This window comes from Trypanosoma rangeli (assembly GCF_003719475.1).
Source record: "Trypanosoma rangeli strain AM80 chromosome Unknown Tra_15.4_contig_00060, whole genome shotgun sequence".
In the NCBI taxonomy this organism is placed as follows: Eukaryota; Euglenozoa; class Kinetoplastea; order Trypanosomatida; family Trypanosomatidae; genus Trypanosoma; species Trypanosoma rangeli.
In genome coordinates, this window is record NW_021705804.1 from 49,758 (window position 1) to 68,134 (window position 18,377).

Consider the following 18,377-nt stretch of genomic DNA (forward strand, 5'->3'; position numbering starts at 1 on the left):
ACTATATATATATATATATATATGCATGTATATATAGATGACACACATTGAAAGATACGTGAAAAAAGTGAAACGCTCGGCAAACAAGAAAAAAAGCAACGGAATAAGATCAAAAAAAAACACGTGCACATAAATGAAACGTGCGTATGTGCTATGCTTTTGAGAGCTCCCGCAACCGCTGCATCAGCTCAGCCGCCAAGTCCGCGTTCTGAAGCCCGTGCAGAGCAAATTGGCAATACCTTGCCAGTGTCAACCTGTCCGAGGGATCCAATTGGACGGATCGTTCGTACAGCTGACGCGTAGCTTCCAACAAGGTTTGCAAACGTGAATTCTTCTTTACAGTAACTCTCTTTTGCTCCTTCATCCACTCGTCATGAAAGGCGGCACACAAGAGGCGATGCACCGCCACGTTATGCGGGCTCAGCTTTCGCGCCTGCTCTAGAACACGTACAGCGTCGTCAAATCTATTTCCCATACTTACATACAAGGAACCCAATGAGGTCAGCAAAAGGGTGCTCTGGGGTTGGTGACTCAAGCCCTTCTGATACAGGGCTTCCACCTTCCCCGCAAGCTGTTTTTTGACGTCAGCCGTGCACCTTGTGTCAAGTGCAGGAAGACATACATTCCATAAGAATGAACCGTAAAGGGCTGTGGCGCGGGAATCTGCTGCATTTTGTTTTAACGCCTCTTCAAAAAGAACCACAGGAACGCTTGGCGAGGGCATAAATGTCGCAAGGTATTTACCATAAAGAGCAAAGGCCTGACCCCAAACATGACTGCTCAAGTCACGGGTAATTCGCTCCATCTGGTATCGTGCAAGGCTTTCTCCGGCCACCAATTGCTCTCGTTGGGTCCGCTGTTGTTCCCCTTCTTGCAAAAACGCAAGATATTCTGCGTAACAATCGGTACTGCGTGAGTCCTTGTGCGAGTAACGAAACGCCGTCGCATAGTACTTGCGGGCAAGCGCTACAGCAGCATAATCCGCACAGAACTTGGCGTAATTCACAAGTATAGTTGTGCTCTGAGAAAAGCGACCCAAGGCTGTCTTGTAGCAGGTGTTAATAAACCTTCCATCATGAGGCAACTTGGTCTGTGCCACGTAACAGGCAAGGCTCACCGTGTCTTGGTCGGGGGATGAGGATATACCAGCAAGAAAATTTTGCTTAAATATAATACCCACAGAACTGTTTAATGGTGTCACTTGGAAAACTGTGGAAAGCAAACTCAAGTTACTCGACTCTAGACCCAAGGCGAGCAGCAAGTGTTGAAGGCACTCTTGGCGCACAGGTGGTGCCAGATCATCCCAGCAAACCACGCCAAGCCAGGCCAGTTTGCCATACAGCCGCGGAATAACCGCACAATCAGTGACGGCGTCAATCATACGCTGAATGCATTTCCGACCACCAGCGTAGTTGGCTGTCAAGACAAAGAAGGAAGCTGCGGCGGCTGAAACGTTTTCCTCAGTTGGACACGTTTCCACGGCCCGATTGTAGAGCTCTTGAGCCTTTTCAATGCTCTTGTGGGCCATTACAGTGGCGTAGTTGGCTAACATAATGGCAAGCTCACGGGCGTACTCGTCATTCTTAACGTCCACAAGTAGTGTGTATTCCACGGCAAGGCGGTAAAGCTCCTCTGCCCCCGCATCGTCACCACGCCGCTGACAAAAAAAACCGCCCCGGCTAAGTGTCATGAGAGCCTTCAACTCATCCTCACTGCTGTCATTGGATTTCGTCCTGTCCACCGCGTGACTTGCCATAATAACTCTGGCAGACCTTTTAAACGACGCAATGACGACGTTGTTGGGATTTGGGAGGGCAGCCCCGTCGAGAGACGCGTCGGTGACAGGGCTTTTTGTCCCTTCTCTCTCCGTCGCTGCCGTCACCTTGGTAAGAGCAAGCTCCAGATCTTCGTCCTTGGAACTGTAACAAATGCTGGCAAACCCATATGCGGCTTGCAGCAAGACGTCAGGTTCAATCCCATCCTCGGGTAGGGTAAGAAGCTGAATATAAAGCTCTATCGCCTTAGCCGCGTTGGCTACTCCGTGCAGCTGCGCAAGACGCAACAGCGCCGAGCAACAAGATCCTCCAAGAGATCTTTCGACGCTCACTCGACGTTCTAAAACCTCCTCGGCAATGTCTCTACGGCCAACCCGCTCACAGCAGCTAGCGTAGTTTTCCAGCATCCAGCAGAGCGTCTCTGAGTCCAACTCCTCTGAAGAAACTGGGTTACTTTCTTCAACAGCTCTAAAAGCCGACTCCACATGCACGCCACAACGCCGGATTGCACGGCAAAAGTGGATGCAGGCGCGTCGATACTCCCCCACATGCATCTGAAAGCAATATGCAAGACGCCCCTCCACCTCCGCCGCAGTGATTGGGACCACCATACCCATACATGCCACTTGCACATTTCCCTCGTCGTTTTCACGGGATCGGATGGACTCTATGGTCTCCAGGTACACACGGATAGCCTTGTCGATTAGTGAGGCATGAGTGAGAGCATCCGCGTACTTCAAACATGCCCAGGCAGAATGTTTCTGCATCCCACAATCATTCATCAAGGCGATACTCTCTTCAAATAATCCCAGGGCCTTTCCTAACTCTTCATTCTCTGCAAGACACACTGCTGCGTCAAGCAAAGTGAAGGCGGCACGGCGAACGGGAAGCATAGCCTCTTTGGGAAATCCCTTCTGAGCCTTCGCCGAGGGTTGCTGCTTCATCTCTTCTAGCTTCTCCAGTGCGGTGTCAAAGGACATCTCCGCCGCTGCCTGAAGATACGGTAATCCCTGTGAAACATCAAACGCCTCAAAGCATAGCAAGATACCTATATCGTGCATCACCTTCATCTCCATTTCAGCATCCGGTGTGTCAAGCAGCGCGCGTAAACAGGCGGTGTACAGAAGCAGACTTGCATCTTTTTCCCCAAGTCGACGCTGAATACGAGCCAATATCCACATAATGTGCACCTTCTCGGCCTTGTCCGAGGAGAAATCCGCTGCTTGTTTCCCCTGGTTCAGTGCGCTCTGCACCAACTCCTCGTTTGCCAGGAAACGATCAAAGTCCTCTAAAACATAACTGCGACTAAGCAAGATGCGGGACTCCTTTCCCGACACCACTTGAGTTAACGAAGGCTCCACTGGGTAATCCCTCATCACCCCAAGCGCCTGCTCATACTCACACAGTGCCTCAAAACATTTCCCCTCACACGCCAGGGCATTTGCCAGGATCACTCGCAGGTGCAACACAGCCGTTTCCCCTTCAAAAGATACAATAATTGAAACCGCCTGTCGAATCAGTTCAATGGCTTGAGTGGGCTTTTGATCAACAAGGCACTGAACCCCATAGTTGGTCAGTGCTCGGCTGTGCAGAGACCAGTAGCGACGAGGCGATTTCTTGTAGAGTCCTGCAGTAGATGCAATAAGTTTTTCGAATAGCGTCGCCGCGGGAGCATCAATGCAGGTGTTCAACACTTTGAATAATTCACTCGCTTCCTGCTCCATCCTGTCATTTCCATCACAATAACGGACTCCCGCAGGAGCGGGATGCGATGTTCCAATGGGTTCCATAAAAACTTCTGCCACATCGTGAGACAGTCCCTTCCCTGCGCTTGAGAGAAAAGAGTCGGCGACGGACGAGAAGGGGTGCAGCTGTGTGGACAACAAGTTCATGCTGTTTGCGTGGGATGTTGCACTCGACAACCTTGAAGAGTGGTGGTAACTCCATCGGCAAGACCCCTGAAGGCAAAGACTCCCGCCAAAGATGCGCACAGCCGCGTTCCTCGTCTGCATCCAGAAACTTTTCTCCTGCTTTTGTGGTAGTGCAAGATCCGCTCTTATTTGCTTTTGCTTGCGTCCGTGTGAGGTGTTGTTGTTTCACGCTGCTGTGTGCTTCTGCCCACCCCCCGTCTCCCACCGTTCGCCAAAAACGTTGTTTCTGTTCCCCCTGTTGTGTGTGCCTGTGACGGTTTATAAACCGATGCTACTGCCAGGCAAACAAACAAAAACAACACTATACAACAATGCCACGGCAAAAGTGAAGCGGAGAAATAAATAAATAATAATAATCCACACAACAACAATAAAACGAAAGAATAATGGATGGCAAGGTTGCTTCCATCTCTACCCAATCAGCACGCGCCGCACGAGACGACCGCGTGCCCTCCACAGCATCACCCTCCTCAGAATGGCTTTGGGTGCGTTTCACCACCCTCCCCCAGGATTAGATAAAAGGTGTATAATTATCTGCCCCATTTTTTTTTCTCCCCATTTTCTCTCCCTTCCTTCAAAACGCGCATGCCAACACGTCTGTTTCCCTTTTACCTCCTGCTCTCTTCGTTCATCTCTTTTAGGCCTCAACAAAACAAAACAAAGCACACTAACAAATGAACCCCCCACTTTCCTTTTATTTTTCCCTCTTCTTCGTGGGGGCACCCTTCAGCTTGCTCTGCTTCCTAGTTTTATTGGCCTCTGATGGGCTGGATCTGATACAAATCGGGCTTCCAATCCTTCGTTACTCTTTATTCCTCATTTCATTTCAATTTTTTTCTGGTTGCCCTGTTAATTTCACCGTGAACCCCATCCCATTTGCGTCCTTCCTTTTATCGGTTATTTGTCCCTTCAGAGGCATGTGCAGAGGGACGTTTTAAAGTTGGCCAGAGGCATCAATCTTTACCGGCTTGCTCGTCTTGCCCGTCTGGGAGCCAACCGCCTCCATCGCCTTAATGACGTCCATCCCTTCCAGCACCTGGCCAAACACGACGTGCTTGCCGTCAAGCCACTGTGTGGGGGCGGTGCAAATGAAAAACTGAGACCCGTTGGTGTTGGGTCCCGCATTTGCCATGGAAAGCGTACCGGGGCCAAAGTGCTTGCCAGCCTTCCCAGCGAAGCTCTCGTCCGGAAACTTTTCGCCGTAGATGGATTTGCCACCAGTGCCGTTGTGGTTGGTGAAGTCGCCGCCCTGGCACATGAACTGGGGGATAATGCGATGAAAGCCGCTTCCGGCGTAGCCAAAGCTCTTCTCACCCGTGCAGAGAGCCCGGAAGTTCTCAGCTGTCTTGGGGACGGCATCGGCAAAGAGCTCAAACACAATTCGCCCAGCAGGTTGACCACCAACGCTGATGTCGAAGTAAACCTTCGGGTTGGTCGGCACAGTGGGGTGGTGCGGCTTGTAAGACATAGTTATTCTTAATTAGTTTCTTTCTTGGATAAATAATAAAGCGTTCACAGAGCTACGCCGAGAAACAAACCAGAAGAGTATAAAACACAAACCCCCACAGTGAGTGAGCAACAACAACAACAACGCAAGAAGTGCTCGATAAAAAGAGTATTATGTCCAATCCTTTTTTTTTTGTTGTTGTTTCCTCATTTGAGCAGACTAAGAAGAAAGTCCACGTAACCCTCTTTCTACCCCCTCCCCCTCCGACGCAGAAGGAAAACATGCCAAAAAAGCGGCATGTAAAGAACCAAGCAAACAACAAGATACATGTAGGTGGCACATCACACACTTCTCAACTCTCTGACGCACCCACTAAATGACGGAGCCCCTTTGCCAGGTTCCAACACAACCTCCTTTCTTTGGAATGGTAGTAGTAAGGCCTCCCCCTTTTCGCCCTTCACTTTTTTCAATTCCCCTCTCTGAAGCATCTTGCGTGCCTCTTCTTCATAATCCACGGCAGACTGGGAGAACTTGAGATGCGAGACAGCTGATGACCCCTGTGGCGATAATGATTAAGATAACAGAGAGGGAGCCTTGTGTGCCGTAAAAAACATGGGTGTCATCGACGCCTAACCTGCCACTGAAACAATAGTGGCAGTTCCATTATTTTCGAATGGTGAATCTGTTAAACGTGGTGGCGGCTGCTCCTGCCGGCGTCCACGACTACAGAAACGTCCCCCACCTCTGTAGATTCTTTTGCTTGAATGCCATTTTTATTTAACAAAAAATAGTCTTGCCCTCTGGCTCCTCCTGGTTACATGGACCCTCATGGATTCGCCCAAGCAAATTGACAGACGGTGATGCGAAACGAGCCGGCACGTTGATTTGCTGGATCTGATTCACCAAAAAAGAGATTTGTTCCTGCTGCCCATTGTAATCATCGCCGTTGCGTCGCGCTGCGTTTGCGGTGTGGCAGCAACCTCAACCGGTGAAGCCTTAGGGTGCGGCTCTGTCTCCTCTGTAAGCGGCCCACCGTCCTCGCTTGTGACGGAGGCACGAATGCCTCTTGCGACTGAGCACGATGCGGCTCCGCCAGAATCTATGACTTCCATGATGACTGTGGGCGGAGATGGCGACTACCCCGCTCCACGCACCTCACCAAGACCAGCTGGAGAGGCAGTGGATAAACTAGAGCCACCTCCCTAGAAGCGGACAAACTGTTGTGGACTGCTGCCATTGACTGGCGAGAGCGACGGCTTGCTTTTCACGCTGGAAGCCGCATACAAAGGGTAGGATGAGAACGGATGTTTCCCAAGGGAGGTCACCTTCTGAGCTTTCGCGTCGTTCCCTATGCCTTGAGCTTAACACGCCTTTGCTCTCCCAGTTTCCTTCTGGCTCGCCGTGGCCCATCGCCCCACATTCCTCCCTGAGCTCGCCCAGCCGAGTGCCTGGGGCTCTCCCACGCAATTGCAACAAACCCAGACGCTCTGTCAACACCGCATATGTGCACCAGCGACTCTCGACGTCACCAGGCAGTAGCCCAACTTTCGTCACCGTTTCGCGGCAGTCTTCCAAGGAAGTCAATACCTCCGTTTTCCCGTGCATGCGCAACCGCCAACCGGCCCAGCGTAGCGGTGGTAAAGCATAATAATAATAACAAAGTAGTACGCAAAAACAAAAGAGGAAACTATGTGTGTCTATTCAAAAGCAAAGAAGAAAGACGCTCAGGTCAAAAATAAAAGTGCAAAATAAACAACAATGCACATACGCACAGAAATAGAATAACAACACACACACACAACAAAAAAAAAAAAACAGACATAAGAATGACGCGTATTCCTTCCGCCACTAGCAACAACTGCCACAAAGATGAAGCAAAAAGTGACGCCGCAATAAAAAAAAAAAAAGACAACGCCTTCGCATAAAACAGTTTCAAGAAGCTTCCGCGTTTTTTTTTCTTCTCTTTTTTTTATCCACTGATCTGCGTTTGAGGTTTGTTGTCAGGAGTATCTTCTGTCCCCTTGATTTGCTTAAAGTCCACGGAAACGGGGGAATCTAACTCGACGATGGCAATTTTGTGGTCATCCATCACTTTGATTTCGCCCAGTTCGTTCTTGTAGCGGCGACCTCGCGTGTTTCGCACCCGAATTCGCACGACGTTGTCCACACCGTAAATGTTTTTGAGGTAGTTGACAATCTCCGCCCTGGACATGTCACTTGGAACGTAAAACATCGGGTGGGTGGTCTCGTTGTTGATAACGCTGTCTAGGACTAACCGCACCTCCGCGTCGGGAAAGTAGCGAGCAAAGAAGAAGGGAAAATACTCCTGCGATTGCCGAAGCCCTGTCGGTGGGGGGCGCTGATGCGGCCACCCCCACTCCTCCGCCTTCTTTCTGACGTACCCCATCTTGCCGGCGATGGGGTTCCAGAGGCGGGAGCGGCCAAAGTAGTCATTGACGGGAGGATCCGGAAAGGGCCGCGGGTCCGGCCGCGTGTGTTGGTACTCCCACGTGTTCCAGCCCTTGTGGAGACGGCCCATGCGGTAACGCCAGAGATTAATGCCCTGGTTCACAAGAGGCCGGTAGAAACGTCCTCTCGTCACCGTCATCAACGCCGGTGTAGCGCCTGCGGGGGAGTTGGCACCCGCCACTGCAGCGGCGAGACTGTTCGAGAGCGCACTGCCGCATCTACCAGCGACGACAAATCGCCGCATCCCACCAAATGACATCATTACGGCGAATGAAGGGCGCCGCCGCAACCCACGTCTACCGCTCTTTTTTTCATCCACCACGGCCACCACGCAAATAAAATTTGGGGAAGGGAAATAAGGTCAGGACGGGGGAAGAAACAATGCGTCAAAAGCAGAGCTACCAAGAAGAATGAGTAAGAGGCACGCACAAACAAGACACCCGCACGAAATCACGTATTATTGTTATATATATATAACGCAACAAACGTATAGAAAGAAAAAAAAAAGAGGCATAACAAAACCAGAGAAGGTTCCATGTAGAGCCAAATACTGGTACGTGACGCCGAAGCACAGGCGCCTCTCATGTTCTTTTCGTACAACATCCAAATGAAAACAATGCCACCAACATGAACACAACAAAGGTTGTAGCTCACAACTGCCCCCACTGTGTGCGTGGTCTATGGACCCCCTCCCCCTTCTCTCTATGGAATGGGTAAAGAATTCACTTAAACACTGTAGAGAATTGAACAGTAAAGGAAGGGCAAAACAATACATACGAAAAATACACCCAACCCCATCCCGTCATCTTACAAGCAATGGACATCTATCAGTGTCCAGACTCAGTATCACTTACCATAATCTGGGAAATCGCCTGCAGTGTTGCCCGCTGTCGAACGCGAGCTGCTTCCTGTGTTTCCCTCCACTGTGCTTGCAGCTGGTCCTTCTCCGCTTCTGATGCACGTAGCAAAGTCACCTTCTCGTCAAGCTCCTTTCGAAGACGACGATTATCTTCATCCACCCGCGCCAGCTGGCTACGCAGAAGTGTCAAGGCTTCCGCAGCCCGTGCCAGCTTCAAAGACTGTTGATGCTCCCGCACTACAGAAGACGAGAGTTTTTCTTTTGTAGCCTCCAACGCCTCCACAATATCTGTCACATGAGAAGATGGCGCCGCTGAGGCTGTGGCTGCAGCCGCCACACGCTCCCGCTGCACCGCCTGAAGCTCTGCAGTGACGCGCCTTAGTTCCTCCTGTGCCCCGCGGAGGTTTGCGGCCTCGTGGCGGTGATTAGCCACCTCCTCCTCTGCATCCTCAAGGCGTGTCTCCAGTTTGGCAATGGTAGATCGCTTCTCGTCAATCTTCTGTTTAGCCTCCGCCTCCAGCGCGTCAAACTCGGCATCTTTGTTTTGTATCGTCTCGCGTAGATTGTGGAGAGTACGCAGCAGATTGTCACGCTCCCGCTCCAGATCCTCTTTCATCTTTCGTGCCTCTGCGTCAGACTGCTGAAGCTGCTGCGACGCCTCCGCTAACCCGCGTTCCTTGTCCGCCACACAACTCAAGAGACGCTCATTTTCAACGGACAATAGCTGCTCCGACTGACGAGTGAGAGAGAGGGCGGTTTGCAGTCGCCGCACCTCCTCCTCCCTTTCAGTCTGCTGCGAAAAATGATCACCGATCGGATCACAACCGGCATCAGTGCATTTTGGTAATAATTTTTTTGTCGTCTGTGACTGCAATAGCGTATCCCGGTAATGCTGCTGCAACGAACTGGCGTACTCCTCCCACGCTTTCGCACTATTCTCTAGGTTGAGCAAGACAGACTCATTTTCACACTGCAACAGGTGAAGTTGCGCGGCTACCGCGGTTACAAGTCTGCTCCATGCGAGAAACTCCAGCTGGCGTCGCGTCATAGACTCCTCTAACTGTAGATGCTGACTTTTGTCAATAAACTGCAATTGCATTTCGCACGCCATTAGCGCCGCCTTGTTGTTATGCGATTCATTCTGCCACTTCTTCAGTTGTATCTGTGCGTTTTCGTTCTGCTGCTCCAGCCATTCCTTCCGCTGAGCGGCGTCATCAAGGCGTGTCTTGAGTTCTCTGACTTCGTTGCCCGCTTCCCGACGCACCCGTGCAGCCTCCTCCTCCAGCTGCCTCACTGCCGCGGCTGACTCCTTACGCTGTCGCAGCAGATCAGCATGCAACGCCTTTGCCTGCTCTTCCAGCTCAACCCGATTTTTTCGCTGCAGAATCACGGCCTCCTCAGAGCGGCGTGAAAGCTCATCTTTCAAAGCCGTTACCTGACGGCAAAGACGTTTCTTCTCCGTGGTGGTTGAGTCTACAAGGGCAATGTGCGACTGTCGCAGATCCTCGAAGCTGCGGCGCATGTCTTCTTCCAAGGCCACACGAAGTGATAGATGCTCTTGGGAGCGTTTAAACTTTAACTCAAGGTGCTCAATAAATTCGTCTTTGGCCCGCAGCTCCTCTTGGAGTACTCCCTCCTCCACGCCTGAGACATGAAGCTCCTTGTAAAGCGGGATAGACACCTTTGTGAGCACGGAGCGCGACACCCGCTTTGCACGCCATGCGGGGAACGCAGTACGACCCTCCAATCTATCCTTTTTGAGGCCACTGCGGCAGAGGCTGTCACTGCTACTAGGGCCCGTAGTAGACGTCGACAAAGACGTCGCATTCTCAGCCTCACACTGCACACTCGCTGGAGCCACACCCACCGAAAGGGCGTCACATGTGACGGCTTCCGTACACCGCTGCGACGAAGTAAGATTAGGACTTACAAGCGTAGGAGAAGTAATGTCAAGCGGGTGCCAGCGGAGTCGCTCATCGCAGTCCGCAGAAGTTGTTGCATGCTTCCTCCATCGTGTTTCAGCCGCAGGATTGCAGCCGCACGTGACCCCATTCAACACCACAAGTCGCTGAAACCGCTGAAGTAGTCGCTCAGCGTAGTTGGGCTCCGTAAGACAAAAGGGGTTTTCACGCAGATGCAATTGTGGAGGTGCTGCCGGCAAAACCAGCGCCGTCTTTGGTGTTTCCACGCGAAGATCCTGAAGCTCGCGGCAATTCTCCAGCGAACTCTCCATCTCCGTCAGGTCGGCCAGCTTATTCCCGCAGATGTCCAGATGAAGTAGCTGCTGTGGACACGGTAGTCGACGGAGTCCCCGCACATCTTCAAGCTCGTTGAAGCTAAGCGACAGCCATTCCAGTGCCGGAAGATGCTGGAAACCGTTGATAACCGTCAAGAAGTTACTTGACAGGTTGAGACGTTTTAAATGACGGAGCCCTTTAAACGCGTCTTCGTCCACGGCACGCAATTCGTTGGCGCTCACATCAAGCTCGGTGAGTTGCTGCAAATGTCCCAAACACTCTATGCGTGAAATGGCGTTCATGTGCACGTTAAGTGACACCAGTTGAGTCATGTGCTCCAGGTGGCGAATGTGGCTAAAGGAGAAAAGATTACGACAGCAAAGAAATAAGCTACGAGTCTGACGTGCCGCGCGGAGAGTTTCCTCTGGCAATGTTGCATTCTCCACCACGGGGGCGTGCGTCCTCTCAAACACAATCGCTTTTGAGGGCGACGGTGTACTAAGCCCTGAGGCGCCTGATTGCAGCTGACGTTGGTGCACAGGCGTCGTCGCCCCTCTCCTCGTTGTCGCAGCGGTAGCGGCAGTGGCAGAGGTTGGGAAAAGAAACGGCGGCGAACGGGGCTTCCGCGGCATTGGTGTTCTAGCCCGTCCTGCCGACGTGCCGTCCCACATTTCTTATTGTGTTCGTATTCAGCTAATCTTCCTTTTCCGCTTGCCTCGGTTCGTTTTTTTTTCTTTGTTTGTTTCGTGTGTGTCGCTCGCAGTCGTTCATTGCGGATATGCGGTGCGCACGCAACAAAAAAAAAAAGTCATCAGAAAGGATGAAAATATATATATTGAATGATTGACAGGGAAAGTGAAGCTAGCTCGTTCGCTTGCCTGCTCTTGCTTTGCGTAAGAGCAAAAAAAAAAAGGTGGGGGGAGGGGGAACGTGCAAACAACAAACATCAGTGAGGGAAAGTGACAAGTGAAGGAAATGTGTGTAGGTGTCTGCGCGAGATTATCGCCGGGGAGCTCCCTGTGCCACACCGCCCCCATTGTTAGCCAACCATACTCCGTTTGCGGCCGCGAGCCCGCACTGCCTCCAGGCGTGCCATGGTCGCGGCGCCTTTATGCGCGTCCACGGTGCGACGGTAGCCCTCCAGAACCAGTGCCGTCGATGCGTGTTCCAAAAATGGGTGGGATGACATCACCGCACGCTCGAGCACGTACAGGTCCACCGCACGCTCCTCCGCATTGTTCTTGTCCATCACCAACCCAAAATCTATAACAACGATGCCGTCACGATCAGGGCCTCTTGCCGCCAATTCCTCCACGGTGAGCTGTTGCTCTTCCAAGAACTGTCTTCGACACATAAAATTGGACGTTGTTAGGTCTCCGTGAACAATGTCGGTGTTATGCAGGAGACCAACCACCTCTCCCATGCCCCTTAACAGGCGTGAGGCTAAACCAAAATTCACCGACTTCCCATGTGCAGTCTTTTCCTGCTCCTGATTGAAGACCTCGCGTATCGTGAGGCCATCGATGCGCTCCATCACAATGGTGCAGCGTTCACGATCGACCGCAAAGACTGTTGGAGCAACAACCCCGTTTTTGCGGCACCGCACAAGTGCTCGGCTCTCCCGCACCGTCCGCTGCTCCCGAAGCCGTTGATCCAACGTGGGATGGCGGTACACTTTAGGAAAACGGTGCTTGCAGACAGCGCGGTAGCCATAAAAGTTACACTCATACACCTTGGATTCCGCGCACTGAGACAGGACGGGGCCAATCTCAACGTTACTTATGAGGATGTCTATTTCCTTCCCTTTGCTCATTCCAACGTTTCTTCTACTGTAAAAGAAGAAACATACAACCAGGGATGATGATGATGAGAAAGCAGCACGTACACGTTAGAGGTGAGTACGACACGGGAAACATAGGAGGAGTCCCACTTTGGGGCGTCAGGGCAGCAGTAGAAATGTTTCTGTAAAAAAGTTTTAAAATGCTGCATTCATGCTTCCTTTCAATGATAAAAAACGAGAATCAATCAAAACACAAATGTTACAACAACACAATCAATATATCTTGACAACTGACATACTCACTCTTTCAATCAGCTTTTTTAAAATATATATATATATATATGTTATTATATTTTTTTTTCATTTTCGGCAGCCTCTTTTATGGAGGACTTTACATTCAGAGGCCATTCTACAACATAAAATCAAAACCAAATCAAATATGAAGAGGGCTCTTCAATTATGTGACAATGTTTACTTCTTCATCGTTTCCATGTATATATTGGTTAAAAAAGTTTATGTACACCATGCTCCTCATTCACGTCTCTCGATCTTACACTTTGGGTTTCAGAAGCCTCTCCGCAAAATTCCAAAGGAAGATCGAACAGATTGAAGAAGCAATCAACGTAGAAAGTACGGCCGCGTTCCTTATCAAACGTGAGTACGCCACCTGCTCCTTCGCCTCGGCTATTTCTTCCAATGACTTGGCTGCATCAAGATGCGCGTACGCACATGTTAATGCGACGGTGCTCAATGGGCCTTGCAACGAACCCTTTCCCAGATATCCAAAACCGCAGAGGATCAGTTCCCTCCATGAGAAACCCATGCGCGTTATTATCGGTGTCAGCACTGAAAAAACAAAGCGAGCCATAATGCCAGCGAAGATGATGCCGATGGTCGGGCCAAGATATTTTGGATCAAAAACCTCGTAGAGCTCAACATCAGCTCCAGTAAATGCAAACAAAGCCGGCATCACAGCGTAATCCCATACTGTGGCAAAGGACTGCACCAGTTCGCCTCTCAAAGCCCCGTACTCCCTGTTGCCACCACGCAGACACAAAATGTTGAACGTACAGGTCATCACCAGAAGCATAAATATGCCCCCACCCGTGCACGACAGAATGCGGGAGACAGAAACAATTGCCATCCCAAGTAATAAGAAAAAAAGAAGGGCGACGTAGCGCACATGTGTCGCATGCCGTAGCGTCATACGCTTGTAGCACCCATTCCCCAAGGGAATTTTCTCAGCTTCCATAGAAAGGACATAACAAAAGAAAAAAAACATCATGCCGCCTAAAAGTACCCCCCCAATTACTGCAACGACAAGTTGGAGAGGAACAAGCAGAATGGCAAAGAGTGTACTCGTGGTTTTAAACTCCAGAGAAATGATAAGCTGAACAATGAACACGCACAGTGGGGCTTCAATGGAGACGGAAGTGAGCATTAACATACCTGGGCCGTCCTGTATGTTGCATCCTTTTTCCTGCAGATCAATCAGAAACGGCCCTGCCACGCTTGGGGCAACAGCGGAGACCAGGAATCCTTGCATCATAGCCCAAATATAATTTGGGTAATTGTACGCCACTTTACACAAAAACCCGTGAACAAGCGCCTCAGAGAACAAGGGCAAAACACCAAAGGCAAGGTAGGGGATCAAGCGTTTTCGCAATGAGTTAAGGTTTATCGAGAGTCCAGAGCGAATAACCCCCACTGCTACTGAAAGTGTGTTGATAAAGTTACGCATCGGCATCGTAATACCAGAAGTCAGATATGCAGTACGAGGTATGTTACCGTACAAAAACCCAGCGGCAATAATAAATACAAGCGAAGGCACAGGTAGAAACCGTGCGATAAAGCATCCTACGAGACCTGAGAAAAGGACGGTGGCGATGGTATCAAAGTAAAGCCCTCCAGGTAAGAAAGGCTTTGCTGTGTATGAATACATAATTGTCCAAAACAAAACAAGGAAAATTGCACGAAGTAAAAACGAAAACGGGAAAAAACGGTACTTTCGTCGCATTACCGTAACGTGCATGGAAAACCTCTCACGATCAAATTCAAAGCCGCAGCAAGTGTCGCTGTGTCCAATTCGTTTGAACTCATCCCACGTGTCTCCAGTGTACGAGCGATTCCGCTCAAATGGCTGAAAGTACATATTCCAAAACAACTGAAGAAGCTCAAACCGCCGATTGTCGCTGCTTAATCCATTGAAAGCCTCCGTAGCAATTTTATTAAATTCAGCATCTTTTGTATCTTCAGTTGGAACATTAGAAAAGGCGCCTAATTGATCCTCCAAGAGCGGGTGCCCCCCCGTTTTCTTCACAAGACCTTCTCGTGTAGCCCCCGCTTCAGCCAATGCACGCTTCGTTTCCGTTTCTTCCGGCAACGCAGTGACTTCCTCAAGAACAGGAAGGCCCTTCCCGGACGGAAGTGGAAAGACCAAAAGTTCACTTTGGTAGCCAGAGCGTGTTTCAGACTTCAATTGGTTGTTTGAGAAATAAATAGGGGAACACGAGCGTGCTATATTTTGCTGTACACTCGTGTCGCACAATTCGCTGCACATCGTCATCGCGTTTTTTTCCTCATTGCATTCATCGGGCAAGACCTCCATAGGGGGACTATCCCTGCCACTGCCAGTAGAGGATGGAACGACATTGCTCTCCAAGGGAGAGCCAACTCTCAAAGGAGTGGTAAAGACGCTGCTTGCGCAGTAGCGAGAGAATGGAACATGCCGCTGATCTCCCCACCTGGTTTGTGACGGATACATGCTGCCATTTTTGTCATGATTATTAGAGTCTTTATCATCATGGTCCATTGCGCTGTAGTTGATGGATTGTCTGCTTTCCCTGCGAACAACCAACGGAAAATATCTTTCCTCGCTTGCAATCCCTCATCCCCACCACCAGTAACAACAACCAAAGAAGTAAAAAAAAAGTATGAACGTCGAGAAATAATAGAGGCTGCAATGTGGACAATACCAACAATAAAAAATCATAAAATAAAGTGACTGGAGGAAATAAATATATATACATATATATTACTATTTTTCCCTTCACCATGACTTTGTTTTTTCGCTTTTCTTTTTGCTCTGCAAGGGGAAAACGCGCAAAGGTTAGCGTGAGGAATATCACCAAATCCCTCACACGCACCCCCCCCCCCGCCTGACCGGTCGGAGTGAATGAAAAGAAGGGATGGGTGAGGAGACAGAGGGAAAGATGTGACGCGACGGCAACTGCCTCAGAGTTATGGAGTGTGCAGGAGAAAACAATGCCACAGCCACCCGCCCAAAGCCCACGCCGTTCTGTCATCTTTCACCGCCGCACCAAGCAACGTGCCATTCCTTCTAAGGTGGCTGTAAAGGGGCCGGTAAAAGGAGAAACAACACACTGCAAGGCGCCGCAGCAGAAGAGCCGACAAAGGTGCAAGAGCAGTAGGAGGGGGGAAGAGAGAAGACACCGCAGATGCGGTCACCACTGATCCAACATTTTAATTTTTCTTTTACTGTTTTTGCTGCTCCTCTTCATTCACTCCAACGGCCACAACTGGCGTCAAGGAGACGATACACCACCTCACCGCGTTCCACCCTTTCAAGCAAGGAGCCTCGCGTGGAAGCATGGAGCAGGGAGGCCAAGCGCTGACTAACTGCAAGTGGGTAAGTGCGGAGAAGGTGAAGGATATGCTTAAACGAAAAGGAGACAACGCCGAGCGACACCAGGCTGCGCCGCCGCCGGCAATTGCCGACAGCGCTACTCAGGAGCTTAGGGTTAGGGAATGGGCAGCCAAATGGGCACCGCCAACTGTGATGGCAGTACGCATCCGGCCAGGCGCATCGCTCGGCTCCTGATCCCCCCGCCCCGTCAAACGCACACCTTCTCCCCTTCCCCCCGGAGCAAACACCACTCAGCCCCCGCTGCTACCAGCGACAGCAGTCAGTTAGCCAACAATCACGGCGCACCCCACCAAACATCCCCGCGATTGATAGCGCCTCAAGGGCAGAAGACGTGGATGAATCGACGAATGAAGGAGACAGGGAGGATTGAGTCATGCTGGACATAAGTATAAAGCAAACAATGGTGTGCCACACGCGCCGTCTCCCGCAGAACTGACAACATCGTTCCTCAAACACGTTGCGATGCCAAACAGAGAATTCATTGAATAAATCAACAGGCTCGTATCTGTATCGTTTTGCTGTTTTGGTGTGTCGTCATTGGCAGGGCAAAGGTGAGGGCAAACGCTTTACAGTATGCCGCTGCAAATAAGTGAGCCTAGCGGTCGCCCACCCTTCGCGAGCGCATCACTCCCTTAAGACACATAAGACAAAAAGTGGAAAGGGAAAATTCATTATCATTCTCGTCATTACAAGTAATAATCGTGGTACTCATTAAAAGAAGCGTGCATGTCCGTCTCTCTCTCTCTCTCTCTCTCTGTATACGCCCTTACGCACGTGTGCGCCCCGGTAAAAAGGTGAGTCAGTTTACTTCTTTTGTTTTTTTTTCTTTGACACAAAATTCGGAAGAAAAAAAAAAGAAAGAAAAAAAAAAAAGGGAACAACAAAAAATAAATATATACGCCGGGCTCAGATTCCAAGTCCACAACTGACATCTTCTCAAGATACTGCTGCTTGCTTTCCAAGCAGCTTCTCAAGTCAGCTCGCACTTCTTTGTCCTGCAATATAAATGAAGTGCTGACTCACTATTTCTCTCCCTCAGCCCTTTACAGCTTTATGTAAGCTAACATAAAATAACCATAATATCCACATCGATACAAGCAACCCTTTCAGGAATTGCTTCTTGCAATACGACAGGAGGATCAGACCAGGGCATCTACCTTTTTCGACTCAATGCCCGTCTAAGATCCGCCAGCAGCTGTTGTTCCTCCGGAGTCAACATCTCAAAATCACTGTTGGTGGCGCTGTCTTCTTGCTCTTCTTCTGTCTGTCCTTGGACCCCCTCCGGAGCCCAGTGCTTAGAGTTCAACAGTATGGAGCTGGGTGTATGTTGGACGGCACGTAAAGGAGACACAAGGCCACCAAATGTGGTGGTGTGTGCTGGTGGCTGAGAAGGCCCCAGTTGCTCCTCAAGCTTGGTCGCCTCCGCGGCCCAAGCAGACTCTTTCGTGCCCATTTCGCGGAAATTAGGGGTGAACTCACCATCCGGGGCCTGCATCGTAGCGTCCTCTTCGTGGCACGGCAAATCGGTTGCAGGATGTTGCATTGGGAAACTGAGGTCGCAACGTGTGTCGTGTGTGGTTGGAGCAAACGCGACAGTACACTTTAAAATCCCGCGGCGCTGCTGCAGTTCAGCGTCGATAGCGGCCAAGGCAGCGAAGTACTGCTGTGGCGGTGTCCCCTCCTCCATCCTCTGGGCACCTACGAGACACCCACTCCTTCCTTCGGCCCGTGTAAGGAGGGCTGAGGGCCCTGTGCTCCCCGATGGGGGAGGTTGACTGTCCAAATCGATAATGAGAGGCTCGCCCTGCCACTGTCTTGGTGAGGGAGGCGGAGTAGGAACCGTACCAGCAGGCGGAGTAGGAACCGTACCAGCAGGCGGAGTAGGAACCGTACCAGCAGGCGGAGGAAGAACCGTACCAGCAGGCGGTGGTGTGAAATATCCAGCCCTATTTTCTTCACCGGCGTCATTCGCCCCTACACAGACGCAAGAATATTCCTTTGTCGATGGCGCCTTATCCACCCCCGCGGGCATTCGTTGATGTGCCTCGTGATGATCCCCACCGGATCCATAGCGCTCTACGATCGGCACATAGACTGGTTCACTCCGCGTCGCAGAAACGTTGGGGCCTCTTGCATAAGGCCTTACTGACTTGGACGTCCCTGCTGCTGGCGCTGCTGCTGCTGCTGCTGCTGGTGGCGGCGGAGGCGCAGA

At 50.7% G+C, this 18,377-nt stretch overlaps 8 protein-coding genes across 8 annotated transcripts, besides 7 other annotated features; all 8 read right to left on the reverse strand.

Annotated features, from left to right (window-relative positions):
- Positions 1-2: 2 nt before the first annotated feature.
- Positions 3-39: a microsatellite.
- Positions 40-151: 112 nt separating this feature from the next.
- On the reverse strand, positions 152-3,787 carry TraAM80_02594 (uncharacterized protein; the record flags this gene model as incomplete). The annotated part of the gene is made up of 1 exon (XM_029379593.1): positions 152-3,787. One exon carries the CDS (start codon positions 3,785-3,787, stop codon positions 152-154), a length of 3,636 nt encoding a protein of 1,211 aa, XP_029240584.1.
- Positions 3,788-4,640: 853 nt separating this feature from the next.
- Positions 4,641-5,174, reverse strand: TraAM80_02595 (cyclophilin A; the record flags this gene model as incomplete). The annotated part of the gene is made up of 1 exon (XM_029379594.1): positions 4,641-5,174. The coding sequence occupies one exon, from the start codon at positions 5,172-5,174 to the stop codon at positions 4,641-4,643; it is 534 nt and encodes a 177-aa protein (XP_029240585.1).
- A 1,167-nt stretch (positions 5,175-6,341) lies between these two features.
- TraAM80_02596 (uncharacterized protein) lies at positions 6,342-6,758 on the reverse strand (the record flags this gene model as incomplete). Its single annotated transcript, XM_029379595.1, has 1 exon — positions 6,342-6,758. One exon carries the CDS (start codon positions 6,756-6,758, stop codon positions 6,342-6,344), a length of 417 nt encoding a protein of 138 aa, XP_029240586.1.
- Positions 6,759-6,899: 141 nt separating this feature from the next.
- Positions 6,900-6,974: a sequence feature (A-rich).
- A 148-nt stretch (positions 6,975-7,122) lies between these two features.
- Positions 7,123-7,884, reverse strand: TraAM80_02597 (putative protein kinase; the record flags this gene model as incomplete). The annotated part of the gene is made up of 1 exon (XM_029379596.1): positions 7,123-7,884. One exon carries the CDS (start codon positions 7,882-7,884, stop codon positions 7,123-7,125), a length of 762 nt encoding a protein of 253 aa, XP_029240587.1.
- A 565-nt stretch (positions 7,885-8,449) lies between these two features.
- Positions 8,450-11,350, reverse strand: TraAM80_02598 (putative MYH7B protein; the record flags this gene model as incomplete). Its single annotated transcript, XM_029379597.1, has 1 exon — positions 8,450-11,350. The coding sequence occupies one exon, from the start codon at positions 11,348-11,350 to the stop codon at positions 8,450-8,452; it is 2,901 nt and encodes a 966-aa protein (XP_029240588.1).
- Positions 11,351-11,437: 87 nt separating this feature from the next.
- Positions 11,438-11,470: a microsatellite.
- A 287-nt stretch (positions 11,471-11,757) lies between these two features.
- Positions 11,758-12,531, reverse strand: TraAM80_02599 (protein kinase; the record flags this gene model as incomplete). The annotated part of the gene is made up of 1 exon (XM_029379598.1): positions 11,758-12,531. One exon carries the CDS (start codon positions 12,529-12,531, stop codon positions 11,758-11,760), a length of 774 nt encoding a protein of 257 aa, XP_029240589.1.
- A 292-nt stretch (positions 12,532-12,823) lies between these two features.
- Positions 12,824-12,851: a microsatellite.
- A 197-nt stretch (positions 12,852-13,048) lies between these two features.
- TraAM80_02600 (mitochondrial sodium/hydrogen exchanger NHA2) lies at positions 13,049-15,310 on the reverse strand (the record flags this gene model as incomplete). The annotated part of the gene is made up of 1 exon (XM_029379599.1): positions 13,049-15,310. One exon carries the CDS (start codon positions 15,308-15,310, stop codon positions 13,049-13,051), a length of 2,262 nt encoding a protein of 753 aa, XP_029240590.1.
- A 201-nt stretch (positions 15,311-15,511) lies between these two features.
- Positions 15,512-15,533: a microsatellite.
- Positions 15,534-16,898: 1,365 nt separating this feature from the next.
- Positions 16,899-16,921: a microsatellite.
- Positions 16,922-17,008: 87 nt separating this feature from the next.
- Positions 17,009-17,057: a sequence feature (A-rich).
- Positions 17,058-17,318: 261 nt separating this feature from the next.
- Positions 17,319-18,377, reverse strand: TraAM80_02601 (putative glucosamine-6-phosphate isomerase, putative,glucosamine-6-phosphate deaminase; the record flags this gene model as incomplete). Its single annotated transcript, XM_029379600.1, has 1 exon — positions 17,319-18,377. A coding segment is annotated over one exon (1,059 nt), but the record flags the coding sequence as incomplete, so codon positions are not given.